This window comes from Cryptosporidium parvum, chromosome 1, assembly GCF_000165345.1.
Source record: "Cryptosporidium parvum Iowa II chromosome 1, whole genome shotgun sequence".
Classification (NCBI taxonomy): Eukaryota; Apicomplexa; class Conoidasida; order Eucoccidiorida; family Cryptosporidiidae; genus Cryptosporidium; species Cryptosporidium parvum.
In genome coordinates, this window is record NC_006980.1 from 344,297 (window position 1) to 364,740 (window position 20,444).

The following is a 20,444-nucleotide window of genomic DNA, read 5'->3' on the forward strand; positions in this document are numbered from 1 at the left end:
ACTCCTATTCTACCTAAAGGGATATAAGGGCGCGCCTTTGGCGGGCAAAAATCGTTTTTTTTGCATTGCAAGAAAAAAAATGAAGAAATGCAACCTATGGAAAAAATAAGGATGAAACATTGAATAAGCTTAGAAACAAGCTATTTTCTCAACAAATAATTACAGACCTCTGAGTTATTTGTATGAGTTTTCTTCTCATTTTATTCTTCAAAAGCAAATCTCAATTTATTTAAAAATATGCAAATGGCGGAATTTGTATATCCCCACAATCACATGTGTAGTAATTTATAATACTAAAAATTAATAAAAATATTACTCTAGTGGGGAGAAAATAGTATATGATAAACATGATATTCTGATTTCAATTTATATTGATGTATCATGTATGATAGACCACATCTAAATGGGGCATTCAGAAGAGGCTCCAGCCTTGACTCCTTAATGGACTCGAACAAAAGAAATCAAGTTAGGAGGTTTAGTCAAAGTGGCATGGCCTCAACTACTCGAGAAGAACGGCCCATAATCAGCTCTATAGAACGTGAAGCAAAAACTCAAGAGAGATTGAGAAGATTGTCAATGAGCATTAAGTCAGGAGGTAAGAGTATTAAGTGTAACAATGAATTTCCTCAAAATAAGATTCAAATAGAACAAATACTTCTATATATAAATACAGGTGCAAAATATAACAGCGACATTTACGAAAAGAAAGAAGATTATGAACGAATGGTATATGAAATATTTTCTGTAGGAGGGTATTGTTGTGATTTAATGGTGAGTTCGTTTAAGAATATTGTGAGTAATCCCAAAGTCAATGGTGTGAATATGACCAGAATGGACCGTCTATTGAATTTCCTGTCATTTGTTCAGGATTTATTCAAGAACTACTGCAGTCCAGAAATTGTTAGCATGGCCCCAAAACAAAGAGTTCAAAGTTGGAAAGTCTTAAATCCATCCCAGGATTATCGTTCTAGAAGTTTATCAAACATATATAATACAGATAGTAATAACCTAAACGAAAGTGAGAGATTTCGTAAAATTGAAAGGAAGCTTTTAGAATCTGTTTCTAAGAAAGCTGTTCAAAATAATAATTTGAAAAAAGACCTTTTAGAAAAATATAAAATCGAAAAGGATAACAAAAATTTGATTAGTACAAAAAACTCCCAAAGCCCTTATGATCTTATTAGACGACGGTATCTTGGAGAATTGAAGAAAACTCTTGTTAATGATAGCCAAATACTAAATCGAGAATTGTCCAGACCAAAGTCAAGCGAAGGAGGCGTTAAGAAGATTTTCGAGTCCTTGCGTTATTCTAGAAAAAAAATTGGCGAAGATGAAAATAGGGCAAGATCATTATCAAATATACCAATCTCTAGAGACTTTGCTTCTGAGATCAAAATAGTCAGAAGTAGATCTGAGAATTCTTTGAAATTGGAAGAGGCTAAGTTAAATATCAAGAAATTAGAAGACCAACGAATTCAAGGACTACAGAGACTAATAGACAAACTTAAAGAAGTTAAGCTGGGTTCAAGTAGTCGCGAATCTAAAGCCATAGAAAGTCCAGAAAACAACTCAATATCCTTGCATGATAGTAAGAAATTAACTAGAAAAATAAGTGAAGTTAGTTCCACGCCTATCTCTAGCTCTTTGATTTACGAGAAATTAATTCAGGCTCAAATAGAGCATTCAAATACTTTGAATAAGAATATTGGGCCAGAAGAGTGTTTATCTGAGGAAGCCAGTGATGAAAATAACTCAAAGGAAAGTACTCACAAAATTAAACGACATTGGGAATTGGACACACCATTTATTCACTATAGAAATATTGGATTCAATAAGGATTTGAAGCAAGATCATATAAAGGAAATTTACGACAAACCTGTTGTTGGTTATCAGAGCAATGAAGTTGAACAGGCATTCATACCATGTATACCCCCAGTAAGATACGAATATTCTGAAATTAAAGAACCGAATAGTGGTGAAAATCAACATACCACTACCAAGTCTATTTTGGAACTAAATTCTCAAATTGATCAGGAGCCTATTGAAAAACAAATAAAGTTAGAAGGCTCAGTTGATGAAATAGTTCAATTTGACCATTTAGTACCACCAGAAGCTGTTGCTTCAGATTCAAAAGAAGTTATAGAGCCAGAAATTGTTTCCGAAAGTGATTTGAATAATTTAGATTTGCAAATTAAAATAATGGATCCGATGCTCGTTCATGAATTAGAGAACGATTACATTGATGAGGCTCAAAAAACGCCTTCAAACAAAGATGTGCGTAATTCTCCAAGTGAAGATGCTACTGAATGTTTATCTGTTGTAATTACAGATCCTCAGAAGGCTCTTGATGACAAAATTACTTTAAATGTAGTTTCTATCGAAGATGAGCAGACTTCCAAACGAAAGCATGGACTGGAGGATTCTCCTCTGGAACCTATTAAAATCCTTAAGGACGGTGAGGTTACAGTCGAAGAGATCAGCAAAATAACTGACAAGCTGGAAGATATAACTATGGTGAATGAAAGTTTGATTAAGAGAATCGAAAACTTGCCGATTGAAAACATTGATCTTTCAAATGAAAATGGACTATCGATTTTGAACTCTTGTGCTAGCAACTCAGAAAGGAACTCTCCCGAAAATAAGAAGGATATCAATATGGATAGACTACAAAATATTGAATATTTCACCTCGGGAGATGAAGAACTTAGAAGTAAAATTGAAGAGTACAATTATTGGTTTGAAAATGCAAGCTCTGGGAATTATTATGAGTTGAATTTGGACGGATTGAATTTAGAGGAGTTTTACTACAAAAATATCGAGTCAATTCCCAGGTGTTATGATGAGTTAATTGACATGTCAGAAAGCTCCATAATTAATTTATGCAATATTATCTTTAATAGGTTGCCCGAGCTCATTTTAGAGCAAATGGAGAGAAGTACCGAAAATAATATGGGGGAAAGCAAAGCTAGCATAGGTATTGAAGCTTTAGCTTATTACGAGCTAAGCGAAGAGGACCTTCTTTTCTTTATTCACGAAAAGGTGATGAAAGATCCAAGCTATCTAGGGTTCAAGTCATCTATTCGAGGGGAAATCTATCCTCCCGATGATAACTTTATCCTGCTAATTATTGACCTTATAAGAGAGTTGGTACAAGAATGGAGAGATGATACATCTAATTCCTGGAGAACGCCAATCACAGATGAATTGATTTCCAGGAAAGTGACAGATATTATATGTAATTCATATGAGCCTTATTTGTCAGAAGTAGGTTCTGAAGAATGGGTATTAAAAAAGGTGTTTCATGCACCTCATTACCCCAATATTCTTGAGTCTGAAAAAGAGTTTCTCAACATTGAACATTTGTTCAAGTACCATTCGTGTGAGGATTCAATCACAAATGAGTATATTAATATGGACCGTCAAAAGTGGCTTCAGACAAGTGGTCTCTATATACCACTATTAAATGAGGTTATCGAACAAATTCTTCATGAATCAATTGATCGTGCAATTCTAGAATTAAAGCCTCGCAATTAATTTGTTTTAGATTTAAATAGGTACTCTATAATTAACATAATTTGGCGCCTTTGCACAATTTTTTTTAGTATGTAAACTTTAAATATTTTTAAAAACCGAATTAATTGATATAAGGACGCATGTAGGTCAAAATGGAGTTTTCTTCAAGCGAGTTCTTGGAAAAAATTATTCCATGTAGCGAAAAACTGGAAGCTTTACTCGGAGAATATGTCTCAGAGTGTATATTATGGAATGAGGTAAAACAGGTTTTTGAGTTAAATGGACAAAAGATTAAGAAGTTTTCCGAAGAGATATCAAAAATTGAAATCTCTAAGACTGATATTATCCACTCAATTATGCTGGTATTAATAAAAAGGGAAGAACCTAATGATGATAGCAAAATTGTCATGATGAAGGATAGACAAATTTTAATTTTATCTACAAGTACTTTATTCTTAGTTAATAGTGGATATTTCGATATCGTATTTTGGCTTGATATAATTTTAGATATCTCCAACCTTTTTAAAGTCCACGGATTGGTGGCATTTACCAAGTGGATTTGCGGATGTTTTGAAGAGTTTAACTGGGCAATTTCTAATCCCAGTATTCCGTTTAATAAAAGAGGTTTGGCTGAGGAAGGTGTTGAGCAATCAACTTCTGGATGTGACCTTTCTCCTTCTGTAGCTGCTCAACGACAACTTGCTCAGGCAAAATTTGTAGGTTTGTTAAAAGTAATCAGCAGAAGGCTCATTGGATATCGTTGCTTTATAGAGGCTGGCATGCTTAGAAGCTTTGTATTTTCAATACTTCCAAGCAACCAGGCAGGAATATGTAGGAAGGCTTTCACTCCTAGACCTTACTCTTCAGTAAATGTAGATGAACAAATGGAAAGTATTACTGAAGCTGTCACTTTAATAGATGACTTTGAAGCTCTCTCGGACAATGATACAGATAAGGAAGAGGGAGAAATGTCAAAAGAAAAAGAAGACTATAATTCTGGTATTATTAAAAGCGACTTTCAGCATATTCTAGATCCCTCTAAATCTGTTAAAAGCGTATTTGAAGCTTATAAAAGAGTAGACAACTTTTTTCAAACATCAACTGATTTTCTGAATTCAATGATTGATAATTCAGAAACTTTGTCCTCTAGCAAAAAAAAACAAATTGATGATATATGTAAAGACGTTGAAATGATTGTCTCATACTTTGAGGATTATAACTATATGGATATCCAGGACCCAGTGACTCATTTCCAAGGATTGGTCTCAACTTTAGAAGGAATTCCCTCAAGCTTAGAATCGCTTTATTTCAGAATTAATTTTGCATACAGATTTTCTTTTATAGTATGTTGCCAACTGAATCAAGTAATTGATGGTTGCAAGCATGCATGCGAATATATGCATAATAAAATGGTTCCTCTTTTAAAAAGATGCCTAGGATCAGTTGATAAATTTAAAAATAAAAATATTTCTTCTGCAACACTTTTTATTAATCTTATGATTAAATATGAATTTCTTTGGCAAAGCTGGAAAAATAACAATTGTGTTGATATTTCTATTCCTCCAGAAAAACTTAAACCATTACTTGAAATGACAAAATCTCCTACTGAGGAAAGAAATGACTCCAAGAAAAGAAGAATTGAAGAAAGTAAATGCGTTACGAAGTTCATTGATGATGAGACATTTAATAAATATATGTCTTTCATTCAAAACTTTTCCAACTCTGATAGTAATAAAGATTCTGATTCTATTAAAATAAGAAATATAAATCTTCCAAACTTCACAACTGAAAGAGAATTGTTATATTTGGATCCCATTAATCTTGACTCATACTCTTCAAAGAGCGTAAATTCTAAGATTATTAGTAAATTTAATGACTATAAGGAAAAAATTCTTATTGATTTAGACCCAGATAATGGAATTGATGAATCTGAAAAAAGTATCAAAGATCCTATAATTAGATGGAGATGCGACAGACTTTACAAGAGAATACATTTAGATCGCTTAAACGAGCTCTCAGATATCCAACTATCAATCAGCAATGTTGAACATCTCATTCAAAATTGTGACACAGAAAAAAACAACAATTTACCCAACACAGACAAATTTGAGTTTTTAAATATTTACTCTCCACTTGAGGATAACCAATAGCGTGCTACTTATATATTCTATATATAAATCTCTATATTGTAATTTCCCAGAACTTAAGAAAAGTAAACAATTAGCCATAAATTTAGAAGAGAATTTAAATAAATAATTCTTAAGTTAATGAATCCTAAGGTTGTCTAAAATATGGAACCAATTTAGGTTCCCTTATATATTGGATAATTGCCAGCTTGTCCAGCCGCAGAATTAGACGATGATGAAATGTCACTAAGCTTATATGATTTTCCTGTGAATGGAGTATACATTACAGGTGAAGGTGCACTGGTATTGCTTATATTAATGTTTGCTGTACTAGGATTTCCTGCTTCATTAGCCCCACTTGCTGTATTTTCATTGGCTAAAGCCCCTGTGTTTGCTCCATTCCAGGGATTTATAAATTGATTCAATAGTTCATCGGTCTCCTCGACAAAATGAATATTCTTAAATATATTGTAGCTAATAATACATGCGAGGACTGAAAGTATTGGTGTAGCTATAGTAATTGCAAATTTTAACTTATCAACTAATTTTATTTCTGAAAATAAGAGTGTATTTCTCTTTATCCATTCAAATGCTATTAGTGACAATAAAATTCCTCTTACAAATGATATAGTAATAAATAAAAAAAATGCGCATGGAGACTTTTCAGTATATACCACATAACCCAAGTAAATCATCCATCCTTCAAAAAAGGTGCTTATGACATCAGTAAGCGTCACAATTCTCATCAAAAGCACAATGAACTGTAAAAATAAGATAAAAGCGAACGCATACTTTAGTTTCTTAGTAAATGGTGTCTCCTCTGCTCTGTAGCTAAAGCCTAAGACCGAGTAAGTAAACATCTTCTACATAAACAAATTATATTTAGCTTATTTCTCTCAGCCAGTTATCCAATTTATTTGAATTTTTGAACAAATTACACAATTATAACCAACTAATAAGCTTTCAAAACACATCCAAAGTTCCAAACACGAATCGATCAAATTGTATGCTTGAATTCAAACTTCTGGCCCTTGAGTAGCAATATTGTGTATAGCTACTAATAACTTGTTTTACTTGAGTTCTGAACTCTCAATTTTTAAACCCCCTGTTGTCGTTTACCTTAAGTTAGTAATTGGCACGAGGAGAATTCCCGCCTAAATTTAGATCTTAATTGGGTGCAGAAAAGGTCAATTTATTTTAAATAATATTAATTGATCTTTCCCAATTTGTGTTTTCTATTTTAAAAGATCAATGTTTTAATAATAAAATTTACAATTGTTCGTTAGAACTTGAGCTACTTTCCCAATTCTTACAGTTAAACTAAAATTGAGGTTTGAAGCCAAAATTAACATTAGATAGAACTTTTGTTTCTTGAGTGAAATCTTTGTATCCAACGTGAAAGCCTTTGCTCAGATTCGAAAATGATATCATCCCCTTTTCTGAAGGTTGTTGTACTTTTTATATTACTTTCATTTATGCTGGAGTTCGATGAATTGCTCGAAATTCCTGAATAAACTGGTGTCCGGATGCTTTCTTCAACATTGGCTTCGTTTCCTATGATTAATTGCCTTCTTACGTAACAAAGGCTTTGATCCTTAAAATCGGGGATGGGCTGTTTTTTTGGATAACATTTGTCTTTATGACCGTTTAATCTAGTCGGTGCAGTAACGGGTGAATACGCACATACCTTCGAATTTGATTTACAAAATACATCTGCAGATCCAGGAACGTTATCCTGGGACCCAAAATTGTATACAGGAGTTTTTCTCTTTGGAGTAATGTAAGATATCTTTTCATTTTCTTTCCCGGTAGAAATCCCTGTGTATTCTATTTTTTGTGAGACACCTTGATTTGAAACTCTTTTATATTCTTGGTTAACTGAATTAACAGTATTTTGACTAATATTTTCATTATTTGAACATGCTATTCCAGTGCTAGCAGATGAATCGATAGATTCGTCTAGAGTAGATTCCTCTGGAATTATTTTCTTCCCAGATATTTGATCGCCTTTTAATAACGATTCTAGATAACGGTTATAACTAAGAATTTTTTGGTATTCATACATTAGAAAATATAAATCCAGCTTTGGGGAGAGCTTTATAGTTTTATATTTAATGAAATCTAGATTGAATATTTCTTCTGCGGAAGGTCTTTTATGCGGATCCCTTTCAAACATCAGTTTCAATACTGAATTGAGCTCGCTAGAATAAAACTTTGGTAAATCAGGAACCAGACCATCCTTGACATACTTTCTTAGTTCATCATAGCTTCTAGCGTAAAATGGAGGCCTTCCAGCTAAAATTTCATAGATACAACAACCCAACGACCAAATATCGCTTTTTTCATCATATTCACCTTTTCCAAGTACTTCTGGAGACATATAGTAAGGTGTTCCAACATGAGTGGTTGCTAGTTGGTTTCTTCCAGTTAAATATCTTGCAAGCCCAAAATCTCCCAATTTAACTATCATAGTCTTTTGCTCAGGTTTATCAAGGTCTTTGTTAATTCTCGAACCCTCCTGTATTTTATTTTTAAGTTCAGGAGATGAAGAGGCTATTATAAAAATATTTTGGGGCTTAATATCTCTATGTAGTACCCTATTGCTACGAGTATGACAATAATTTAGTGCGTCTAGAAGTTGAATAAATATTGAGATAACAGTTTCCTCGTCAATACTTAATCCTAACTTTTTCTTTTTCTTGAGAATATTTCCGAGGTCTCCTTCATCGCAGTACTCCATTATAATATAGATTTGTTGGTTTTGTTTGTCTATTATACGATCGATGTATTTAATTATATTTCTATGGTTTAATTTTCGAAGTACATTTACTTCATTAACTATTTGTATTTTTTCTTGCTGTGTCATATTTTCATAACAAATTTTTTTCCAGACAAATAGCCTTCCATCTGACTTCCTCCTAATTTTATGCACTGTACCAAAACACCCCCTTCCTATTTCTTCAATTTCTTCATAGTCTTCCTGGATGAATTGGTTTTTGTGCATGGCTTGTTTCTGCATCGTTAATGGACGATAATTTATGGGTTTTGCATATCTATATTAACAATACAAACTTTGGGTCTTCCAATGTTTGAAGAACGATCAAAAATTCATAAATAAATCCTTTTTCTTTGTCAACTTACCTCCTTTTTTTTAGCATTACGTGTTATTACGCATTTCATCCCCACAAATTCTCATGTCAATTTGGCGCCACATCACATGCTTTATCCATCAAATAAAGTCTCAATAGAAAATTAATTTGGTTGAGAAAAGTCACAAAAATTTTGATGGATCCTGGGTAAAACTCGTCGGAGTGTTCTTTTGCAAGTTTATTAACGATTTAAAAGAAGGAAGCGGCGGTAAGTACCGTTGTTCCATTGGCGCTACCGACAAATCAAAGCGATAAGGAAATAACAACAGCAATAAATTGACTTAAAAGTTTGCTTGAACAAAGTAAAATTTGAATTTAATCACAATGGAGGGCGGCGAAAATAAGAATCATGTTGGAATGAACTGCTCTCTCGATGATCTTATCAGAAAAGAAGCTCCAAAAAGGCCGAATGTTAACAAATCAATTAAGAAAAACACGAGCCGAGGAAAACCCGTGATGAAAAATAAAAAAATGGTTCGTTCGGAGAGAACATTTATTAGCAAGCGGAATAATGGTTCAGCACAGGTTTCTTCTGGTAGAAACAATGCCAGCGGCTTGTATAGAGGTACATATAAAAAAGAAGGTAAATCACAATCTTTGTATATGAGAAGAAAAAAAGATTTTCAAATGAGAACTGAATTAAATAAAAATGATAATATACCTGACAAATACTGTGAATTATCCAATTTAGATGAACGTGAAAGAATAATAAAAATGATACGTCTTGAGCACAAAGATGAAGACTTCACACTCCAAGTTCTACTAGATTCGAACCCAATAATTATTGTGAATAAAATAACAGGAGTAATTAAATTAAATTCTTTTAATTGCAGAACTTCAAGTATGCTTGATGTCTGGAATCTGCTATTAAAGCCTCTCGGCTTATCTTTACAGGTTGTAAATATGGGCAGTGACTGTACAAACTGGTCAATCACTGATGGTAGTTGTTATATGGAAAATTTTAAAGATGGTATGATAGTTCGTGGATCAGGCTCTAGAGATACTGCTAGGAATGCTCGGTTTTCAATCCTTGAACAACATATTAGGCAGTTAATCATTTAGTTAATTCATGCTCAGTTAGATATAAATAAATATATATATATATGTATATATAAGTATTTGTTTAATTCTCCTTAATATTACTTTCTCCAGAAGCTCCTCTTTTTTGAGCTCAGTTCTTGAATCTTCTTTGCTAAGGCCTTTTGCTTTTGCTGTAATGCTGCATGCTTTTGTTCAGCAATTGCTAAATCTGATTGTAAGAATTTAAGCTCTACGTTGTCTGCACCATAAACTCCCTCATTCAAAGAAATCACACTAGATAACTTTTGAATATTTTCAATAATTTTTGATCTTTGTTGCAATGTTTCTTTAGCAAGAGCTTCGGCTTCAAGTAATTCTTGATTTGCCTCTTGTAAAGTCTTAGCATGAATTCTTTTCAGTCTATTAATTTCAGACTTAAATATTCTAAATTCTGATTGAGATAAGCTAAGTCTTCCAACGCATGTTATGCATGGGGTTCCAGCTTGTTCTTCTTGCTTGATTGCAACAGAAGGTGGCTCCAGAAATACAATTGGTGCTTCCATATTTTTGAATGCTGATGATAACGACATTTTTGAAATAACATCTGATAAGTTGTCAACTATTCCCAAACTATTTTCTGCAAATATGTTCTTTGGATTGCGCCTAAGTTCTGCGAATTCTTTAATTCCAGCCCAATTATCTTCAATTTGTGTAATGTTATTCTTAATATGTACTAGACCCTTCATTATCTCCTGAGATTGGACAACTAATTGGTCTTGTAGTTCAAAATCTGGACTATAGTCTTTCCTTGGAGTTGTTACTTCTGGGTAGAAAACTTTAAAATATGTACCAACAGCTTTGGCAATAGTATCTAAAAGCCCAGCTTCACACCCATGTGGCTTTCCTATAGTGTAAATTAATAAGGTTAATACTACAGAAAACGAAAGTTTCATTTTTGAATGTAAAATTCTTTTTCTTATTTTTAATGACTTGCATTTAGGCTCACCTATAATGATAAATGCAATTATATTTGCATGCAATTGTTTACATGCATGCACATAGTCACCGCCTAAACATTATAAAATTAATAGCAAATTTAATAAAAAATAATTAAAGTAAAGGCAGAATATACCATTGATTTTGAGAAACTCTCAATCAAATTTGTGAAAATAATTTACTCGAAAATAAGCCCTGCAGCTAAAAGAAAATGAAAATCTACTGCAAACATGTAGAGAAACTAAACAAAAGGGATTAAAGCTCAGTTGCATGCGCTCTAAAATAAATATACAAAATTTAAATAAATTTGTTTATTATCTTTGAAAAAAAATTCTTAAATTTTTTTGCTGTGCATGTGAACCACAAAGAAGAATTGGCGCCCTCATGTGGTCAATGTTTGCGCATGCAACACAAAGTCAACGGTATACAAATAAAACAAAGTTTTAGTTAATAAATTAAATCAAATGATTAAAGTTATATTACATATGAGTAGGCTTGCTAATAAAATTTAATAATTAATTGAAGATGTTAGTTATTACAGAGAAAATCTATCATATAAAACTACTGGTGATATTTCTCGTAATAATAATCAAAATAGGCGTGGTAAATACTGAACATGATTTGGTTTGTCCAATTGGATATATTTTAGAAGGAAATCATTGTAAATTGTGCGAATCTGGTACATTTTCAAATAAAGAAACAAATAGTTGTACAGCTTGTGGAGAAGGTAAATATTCATTTCCAGGAAGCTATTCTCAATCTTTATGTTTCCAATGCTCAATAGGAACTTACTCAGAAAAAGAAAAATCAAATAGCTGTGAAATTTGTCCAAATAATCAGATTACATCAACTATTGGTTCAACAAAAAAAGAGGATTGTTTTTGTATGCCTGGCTTTAAGCCAGCAAGTCTAAGAGATGAAACTTGCGTTCAATGCGCTTCAACTGAGTGGTGTTATAGAGTGTCTCCTAATTCCGGAGGGTTTTGGAATGTAGCATCTTATTGCTATAGTGTAGATTTAAGTAAATATTCAAAAGACTCGACAACACATTTACTTTGTAATGATATGTCTTTGATGAGCTCAAAAACGGCAAATTTTCAAATTCCATGTTTTGGAAGTCAATGTGAAAGCTTATACAGGAATAACGAGGTAATTTCAAATAACAATATTAATTCACTTATGGTAGTTAGATGTAAAGAAGGCAGTTCTGGTTTCCTTTGCGATGATTGCGAGGATGGTTATGCAAAGATAGATGGGTTATTGGGAGAAGTTGGTTCATGCAAAAAATGCAGTTTATTGAACTTCACGCCATTTATTTTAAGTAATTTATTTATTTTTGGTTTAATTATTTACTCTGTTTGGGTCTTGCGTTTGGAACCAACTGCAAATGAAGAAGAAATGCCTATTGTTCAAGTTACAATTATTAGAACAACTATCCAACACATGCAGTTTCTGGGTCTGCTGATTACAACTAATGTGGTAAGGTTCGAGTATTTTCCAAATTTAACAGTTGCAATTTCATATTTAGGATCGAGTAACTCTTTTTTACCACTTTTTCAATGTTTATTGTCAAAGTTTGGTATTGATAGACATGGCCCAGAAGCTTTGAAGATATATTCAATTGTTATATCAACTATGCCTTTTCTCCTTATTATTTTTGCCATAATTGCTGCCCCAATTCTAAGATATTTTAGGGAGAAAGAGGTTAGAGGTTTTTTATTAGGACGACAAGAAATGGAAGGAGAATGTCTACAATTTCAGAAGTCATATTTTTCTTGGGTTTTTAGCTTATTTATTGTATCCTTTTTCTGTTATTTTTCAATGAGTATCAAAAATATTTATTCAATTATTAGTTGTACATCGCTTAACATTGACATTCAAAACCCCACTAATTCATTAATGGGTAGTTACGTAACGCCAGAAAGTATGAATTTATTTCAAAATACAAATAATGAAATTCCTGGATTATTATCGGTTGTTTCAATTGCGAAAGAAAATATTTGTTGGAGTCATGGACATTTTGTCGCCATATTTTACTCTCTCATTGGTTTAGTCTTCTGGCATATTTTAATACCTATTGTATACTTGCTTTGCATTTATTTTGATACAAAAAATGACAAAATTCAACGTAGGAGACTAGTATATGGGTGGTGGATAAGTGGATATGAAAATACAAATATGAATATTTGGGAGATCACTACTTATTTGAGTCAAATAATTTACTTGATAGTGATACTCTTGATTGGAATACTTCATACATTTAATTACGTTGTTGCGTATTATGCAGTTCCGGGTGGCTCACATTATGAGACTTTAAATCCGCTTTGTTCTCCAATTTTGTCATCATTTTGTTGTATTGTGTTGACTATTTCCTTGGACAGTATTTATAGCTTTGTGAGGCCAAATTCTCAAGACTTTTTGCGTACAGGCATTCAAAAAGTTGATATTTCTTCAGTAGGCGTCGAAGATGAACTACTAACAGAAGAACAAAAGCAAAAACAGAAAGTTGCTTATGGAGGAGTGAATTCAAAACAAACAAGTAGATTGAATTGGAGTTCGTATTTTTATTTTATTCGTCGAATGTCAAGCTTTTCAATTATTACAGTCATTTTTGCATCAATACTGCCAAGACTAAATGTAAACATAGAAAATAAGATTGAAAACCTTAGAGGAACATGGATAGATTCTGTGGATACAAGTCTTATACCACTGGGATATGGAGATTTTTCTATCCGTTTTTTTTCAATATTTTCAGTTATAGTAAATTATTTTTTTATTTTTATAATACTATTTTCGGTATTAGGGATAAAGATATACAAAAGGGTTTTGCCGATGCTATCATCAAAATCAAAAGTAGAAGTAAATATCAAGTCAATGAGTGATTTTGCAAGCAGCTCCGATTCAATTAAGCAAGTAAACAAGGGAAATCAAGTCAATGGAAGAATTTCTAATATTGGAAATGCATTTGTATCATATCATGATATGAACAAGACTAGTCAAATAGGAGATCAAGATGGAGAAAGAGTTGATGACGAAATTTCAATAGAACAACTTATCAGAATGCACTTAAGAACGGATTGTCTGGGGTTTTTATCGCATGAAGATCGTGTATCTGTTGTGGTCGCAATAAAAAGATGTGATAATCGACAGGAAGGGTTGGCAATTTCACTTAGAGCAACATTAGATTCTAGATTCGGTGAAAGTGGTAAATATACGTTAATTGAAAATAATTTATTTGTTTGTGAGTCTCTAAGAAGCTATGGATTTTCAGATTTTGGAATGGAGAAATTGATTGAAGATTTAATAGAGATACACATTTCTATCACAAACAGAATTAAAAGTGTTAGTAGGAACTCATTAAAAATGGCATTAGATTTATGTATTATTAATTATCCAGAAGTTGCACAAAAACTGGGCATGGAAGTGATAGTGCCTCCAGATTTGAATTTAAATAATATGAATGAGAAGTCAAACATTGAAACTAATAATAATACAGAGGCGTTATATTCCTTACATCTGAGGAAACTACTTGCAAGGCTAAGTTTAAATGCGCTGATCTTGGACATTAGTGATAACTTCTTTAGAATTCCAAGATCAATCCCTATTTCATTAAGATTAAAGCTAAATAGAGGAACAGGCCTACTGTTTTCTGAACCTAATTTAGAAAATAATGGAATAGAAAATATGGAATTGAACCACTCTTTGATTAATGAAGATACTAAGGACAAGAAATACAACGTACCTATTCCTGGGTATATTGAAGAGGAATATAATGAACCAAGATCTTTGGATGTTGACCTAATGTTATCCATAAAGAAATTAACAGAGTGTGACCCAAGAACTGTCTTGGAAGAAACCAGTCATCCAATAGCATTTGAAAAAGCGACAAGAAACTCGATTACAAGTGATAAAGTATTACAGACTTTATTTTCATTAATAGAACCTGAGTTTAAGTCCCAACTTAGAAGTTCATTAGAGCTTAATAAAGAAGAATTAAAAGAGGGTATTGGAGAATTGGACAGAAATCAGGATGAGGAAATTGTTCAATTGTTGTTAGGACTAAATCCAGACGAAAATATTGGTAGCGAAACAATTCTAACATTACTTAATGATTTAGAAACCATTGGTAATAGTACTTCTGATTATATGGATAATAAATCTCATTTATCTGATTCAGAATTTCATTCCCCAGATGAACATAAAGTTAGTTCAGTTTCCAAAAAAATAGGATTTTCTTTAAAAAATTTAAAGAATAAAAATAATACAAAAGGTGATATAGTTAATGAAGATAGTAATGCTGTTCAATCAAAGAACAAAATGTCTTTAAAGCTAAAAAATTCAATATATAATTTATTTCTACTTAGAGTATTGGATCTAAAGTCATGGTTAAGTCAGTATAGAAAGCAATATATTGAAGAAACTAATAAGAGAATGGAAAGTTTAAGACAGTACAATTATTTGAATTTTGATAATAATTTTACTATACCACAAGGAAATAATACTAGGAATACTTCAAATACTAGTTCAAGCATTGCAGATAATAATAATAGTAATACCAATGGAGTTAATGAAAATAATAATGGCACTATCAATAATAACTCAATTATTAAATCAAGTGAATTAGACGTAACAGCTGCTGCTTCTTATTCATCAAAAATAAGTATTGAAGCAAAAGAGAATTTAAAAATGATGACAGATTTGGTATCAAATTTAAATAGATACGCAAGTCCAAGCATGCTTTTTTATTATTTACAATTATGTAAAAGATTAAGTTTAGGTGCAGATTTTACAATGACTTCATTAATACCAGATAATTTGTTGTATAAAGGCGTAATTAGCAATGAAGAGGCATTAAGATTATATAGAGAAATTAATCCTAGTTTGAATTTTAATGATAATCCTCTTGGCTTTGATGTCGCAACTATTCACGAATTTTCAGCATTGAATACACCTAATTTGAATTTAAAAAGAGAGTTGGAATTGACAATAGAATCACAAAGAGAGTTTAATATGATTTTTCCATCAGCATTGCCATGTATACATTCAATATTTTGGGTTCCTTTTGATATTTATGATGATGACAATTTATGGATAATTCAAAGTAGAGAAAGACAGAATATTTCTCAGTTACTAGATTGTTTATCAAAGGATCATCCACAAATAATAGAATTACCATATATTGATGAAGAAGCTATGGATGAAAAAATGGAATGCGTAGAATTTGATAAAAATGACCAAGGCCTAACTAAACAAACATTGTATACATTATTACCACAAATTTCAAATAATGGAGGAATTGAAGATGGTTCTTGGCTTTGGAGTGAATTACCGATCAGATTTGCAATTGATTTAAATGGTTTAACAATTAGAAAGATGCATTCATCCTCAAATTATCCAAAAAGCATTTATTTATCTGGAAACCCATTATCAGTTTTAGGTCCTCAATCACCTCAATGGGCATTTATGAGCCATAAATCAGATAGAATTAATTATTTAAATGGAGTTTGCACTTTGAATTATAATATTATTAATAACAATAATAATAATAATAATATAGATTTTGATTCAAGCACAATATTTGGTGATCAAGCAATAATTGTTGCCCCAGGTATAGAAGTTAAAGGAACATCATTTACAATTGAAGTTTGGGTGAAATTGCCCCCGTTGTTTGATAAATTGGAAGAAATTAAAGAAGAAAAAGAATCGGATTCAGAAGTAAAAAATCAAAAAAGTAAATCAAAGTCTAAATCAAGAGCTAAAAGCAGAACAAAAATGGAGGGAAGAATTAGTTCAAGAGCAAAAAGTAAAAAGAAAAAAGTAGATATGCTATCTTCAAATAAAGATAAAAATCAATCATTATTAAGTCTAAGTAAATTACAAAAGAAACTTGTTGAAATAAAAGGAGGGAAAGAAGAAGATGATGAAAATGAACAAGCAAGTCTTGATGGAACAAATTCAGAAATCAGTGGAATTCAAAAAGAATCAGATGATTTAAATAATGTTAATATGAAGAAAAAATTAGAATTACCAACATTACAAGTCCTATGTAGTACTGATGCAATGGAAGGATTATTTACAGTACATAGACCAACAGGAACAATAGGATTTTGGGATAGTAATGGAAGATTTTTAAAATGCGTAATTAAGAATGATCAAAAAGAAATAAATAAGAATGAAATGCAATTTAAAAATTCTTCTTATGTTGCATCTAATATTGCAACATTGCAAAATATTTATTCACAATTAGGATTGATAAAAAGAAGTACCTATTGCAAAGAAACTAATCAAGATATTGAACAATTTATTAATTACATTGAAGATCCATTAATTCTTGATCCATGGGTTTTAGTACATATTGTTTATAATATGGGATCAATAAAATATTATGTAAATGGTAGGTTTATTGGTTCAATTAGAAAACCAAATGGTTTAAAAGGTGATATATCAGTAATTGGAGGAGGATTAGAAAGTGGATCAGGATGGGGTTATTTTAGTCAATTTAGAGTTTATGGAGTGCATACAAGTAATGAACAAATAAAAAGACGTTATGAATCATATATTTCACTCAATTCAGATAATTCATTTATTACTAAAATTAATAAATTAACATCATCAACAATTAATTGGGCATTAACATTATGGAGAAGTGGTGCTGTAGGATTTTTCATATGGAAATATAGTCAAATAAATTTAAAACAAAATGATGTTACGTATTTAATAGAATTAATTAATAGAAAAAGAAATGTTTTATGTAATGGAGATATTGTTGATGAGTCAGATAACGATAATAGCAATTTAAAAAATGGAATATTACTATTTGGTGTAATTATTAGAATATTAAAAGGAGAAAGATCTTTTCCATATTATTATGTATATGAACCATTACCCTATTTAGAAAGTATTCAAGATGAGAACAGTGAAAAAAATGAATCAAATAATAAAATACAATTATCACCCATGAAATATAAAATGACTTCAATAACATCACAATTAGGGTATAGAATAACCGAAGATTATAAGAAAATTAAATTAGATAATGAAAAAGTATATAGAATGAACCCATTATTTTATCAGCCAAGTATAGTACCTGGCCCAGGAATGTCAGAGTGTTTATTATTAGCATTTAACACAAAAAGTAATAATTCTGGATTATTGATAACACCACCAATTGAGTTGCAGAAAAAAATTATAAATAAAAATAGAAATGCAAAGAATTCTATGAATAAAGATGATCAGAAAAAAAAAGGTAATGGTTTATTGAATGGTAATTTTGATGAAAAAAATGATGAAATATCAGAAATTTCAGAATGTTATAATGGTTGGACAATAACTGTATGGTTTCATTATCCATTACTAACAAATTATTCATATACAATAAATAATTCTTCGAATCAAAATGATGAGGATATGGTTACGAATAATTCCAAGAAAAAATCTAACTCAGATATTGATCATTATATAGTATTAGTAACGGGTAAAAATGATTCACATATAATAATAAATGAAAATATGGATGTTGGAGTATACAAAAACTTTTCACAGATCAGCAATAATAATATTAATATTAATAATAATAATAATAGTAATAATAGTAGTAATAATAATAATAATTATAATTATTATAATAATTATAATAATAATAATAATAGTAATAATAATAATAATAATAATTACAATAATTACAATAATAATTATTATAATAATAATTATTATAATAATTATAATAATAATATTAATATTAATAATAACAATTATATTAATAATAATACAAGCAATTATATTGAAAAGGGCTTTTATTCATCTGGGTTTAATTTAAATAAATCAGAATTGCCTATCGGTTGGCATATGTTAACGGTTGTCGGTAAACCAAGAATGGAATATACAAAAACGGAAGATGAGAAAGAAAGGAGTATAGTTGGAGGAGGAGGATTAGGTTTCACGGAAATTACTAAGCCTATGCAGAAAAATATTAATTTATCAACACAATATAAGTGGTGCCAAGAATTTTATATTGACGGACAAATTATGGGTATTAGCTCATATTGTACCCATGAAAGTATTGTTATGATTGGAAATAGTTTATTTTTAGAAAATGCATTTGGAATATTTACATGTCCAAGAATTTTTAGTCACTCATTCTCACCGATGGAAATACATACTGATTTTTTGTCTTACAATTATTTAATAAAAGCAGGAAGTTGGAATTCAAAAGATGATATTTTATTACAATTTGATTATAACTCTATTACAAAGGAATTTCGTGTATTAGAAAATCCAAGCAACAAATTAAGATATATTTATAATTTTGGTTCATCCCAATACTCGAATAAATATGATCAATTAAAAAATGTAACAAAAGACAGACGAAAAAAGAAAAAAAAACAATTATTAGAGGGAAACTTGGAAATTGATGACCAATCTTATTGGTTAGATGAGATGGAATGCCAATCACCTTTGTTTAATTATATTGAAACATTTTTGAATAATAACTCATTTGATAATGAAGCTAAATATATAATGGCAATAAGTAATAGCATGATTAATCAATCTGAAAGTGAAAGTAATAATAATAATGATAGTGCTAGCAATAATGTTAAAACAAATAAGATTAATGATATTCTTGAAAATTTTTCAAATATTAACAAAAATAATAAAGAAGAAGTATGCCAAATAAATGTAAAAAATAATGGCATTATTACTATTCATAGAGGGCCAACCAATGAAAATATATGTATTGACCCAACTCAAATTTTTATTCTAGAAAAAAAATCGGGATATTCGACAGAAGGTGGGAGTGTAATATTAGAAAGGCCAGTAAGATTAAGTAAGAATTGGTCATGTGAAGTTTGGTTTTATGTTCCTTTTGAGATAACATTTCATCCTTATTGTTTGATATCAAATAGTGACGGTATAGGATTTATTGTAATAGGTTTAAATGGTGAATTGGGATCAATACAAAGAAAAATAACAAATATGTATGAAAATAATGGTGTGATTTCTAAGAAAAATAATAAATATGATTCAAAAGGATATGAAAAGAATAATAATCGATTACAATTTTTATCTTGGGATGTAAATTTGAGAGATCATGTTGATGTTGGTTGGTACCATATGGTTGTTACATTTAATACAACGCAAAATAACACAATAACAACTTATATTAATTCTCAATGTATTGGAAAGAAGATGAATGCGTTTGAATTACCACATCATCAAAGTCCATGGATTGACTGTATTGGTAATTTAAAATCATTCAAAGGAAATTACATTGCACCATTTGGACTATTTGGGCATTTAAAAATATATGATTTTGCATTGTCTACGATAGAGGTCGGATTATTGTACAAAAGTTGGATGTGCCATAAAAATTTAAAGAAAGAAATATTAAATCGTCACATTAAACAAGAAAAATCTGCAATAACTAAGAACTACACTTTGTACAAAAATTTAATGAACAAAAATAATAATTTCAAGGAAGAGGAACGATCTGAAAACAAGGATACGCACGATAAAGGTTTAGATCTCAATACAGATTCAGACTCAGAAGCTTAAAAATATATTGAATAAAAATTTGAAATGATTAATAATCTAAATATAAAAATAATTTATAATTCAAATAATAGAATGATTTAAAATTTTA

At 30.6% G+C, this 20,444-nt stretch overlaps 7 protein-coding genes across 7 annotated transcripts; 4 read left to right on the forward strand and 3 right to left on the reverse strand.

Annotated features, from left to right (window-relative positions):
- Positions 1-381: 381 nt before the first annotated feature.
- cgd1_1460 (hypothetical protein) lies at positions 382-3,534 on the forward strand (the record flags this gene model as incomplete). The annotated part of the gene is made up of 1 exon (XM_627987.1): positions 382-3,534. The coding sequence occupies one exon, from the start codon at positions 382-384 to the stop codon at positions 3,532-3,534; it is 3,153 nt and encodes a 1,050-aa protein (XP_627987.1).
- A 131-nt stretch (positions 3,535-3,665) lies between these two features.
- On the forward strand, positions 3,666-5,663 carry cgd1_1470 (hypothetical protein, possible transmembrane domain within N-terminus; the record flags this gene model as incomplete). The annotated part of the gene is made up of 1 exon (XM_627988.1): positions 3,666-5,663. The coding sequence occupies one exon, from the start codon at positions 3,666-3,668 to the stop codon at positions 5,661-5,663; it is 1,998 nt and encodes a 665-aa protein (XP_627988.1).
- A 152-nt stretch (positions 5,664-5,815) lies between these two features.
- Positions 5,816-6,499, reverse strand: cgd1_1480 (predicted membrane associated protein, 4 transmembrane domains and signal peptide; the record flags this gene model as incomplete). Its single annotated transcript, XM_627989.1, has 1 exon — positions 5,816-6,499. One exon carries the CDS (start codon positions 6,497-6,499, stop codon positions 5,816-5,818), a length of 684 nt encoding a protein of 227 aa, XP_627989.1.
- Positions 6,500-6,990: 491 nt separating this feature from the next.
- On the reverse strand, positions 6,991-8,658 carry cgd1_1490 (NEK2 protein, putative; the record flags this gene model as incomplete). The annotated part of the gene is made up of 1 exon (XM_001388118.1): positions 6,991-8,658. One exon carries the CDS (start codon positions 8,656-8,658, stop codon positions 6,991-6,993), a length of 1,668 nt encoding a protein of 555 aa, XP_001388155.1.
- A 454-nt stretch (positions 8,659-9,112) lies between these two features.
- cgd1_1500 (hypothetical protein) lies at positions 9,113-9,850 on the forward strand (the record flags this gene model as incomplete). The annotated part of the gene is made up of 1 exon (XM_627990.1): positions 9,113-9,850. The coding sequence occupies one exon, from the start codon at positions 9,113-9,115 to the stop codon at positions 9,848-9,850; it is 738 nt and encodes a 245-aa protein (XP_627990.1).
- A 77-nt stretch (positions 9,851-9,927) lies between these two features.
- cgd1_1510 (predicted secreted protein, signal peptide) lies at positions 9,928-10,761 on the reverse strand (the record flags this gene model as incomplete). Its single annotated transcript, XM_627991.1, has 1 exon — positions 9,928-10,761. One exon carries the CDS (start codon positions 10,759-10,761, stop codon positions 9,928-9,930), a length of 834 nt encoding a protein of 277 aa, XP_627991.1.
- Positions 10,762-11,329: 568 nt separating this feature from the next.
- Positions 11,330-20,356, forward strand: cgd1_1520 (extracellular membrane associated protein with a signal peptide, EGF domain, 9x transmembrane domains and a pentraxin domain; the record flags this gene model as incomplete). Its single annotated transcript, XM_627992.1, has 1 exon — positions 11,330-20,356. One exon carries the CDS (start codon positions 11,330-11,332, stop codon positions 20,354-20,356), a length of 9,027 nt encoding a protein of 3,008 aa, XP_627992.1.
- Between the last annotated feature and the right edge of the window lie 88 nt (positions 20,357-20,444).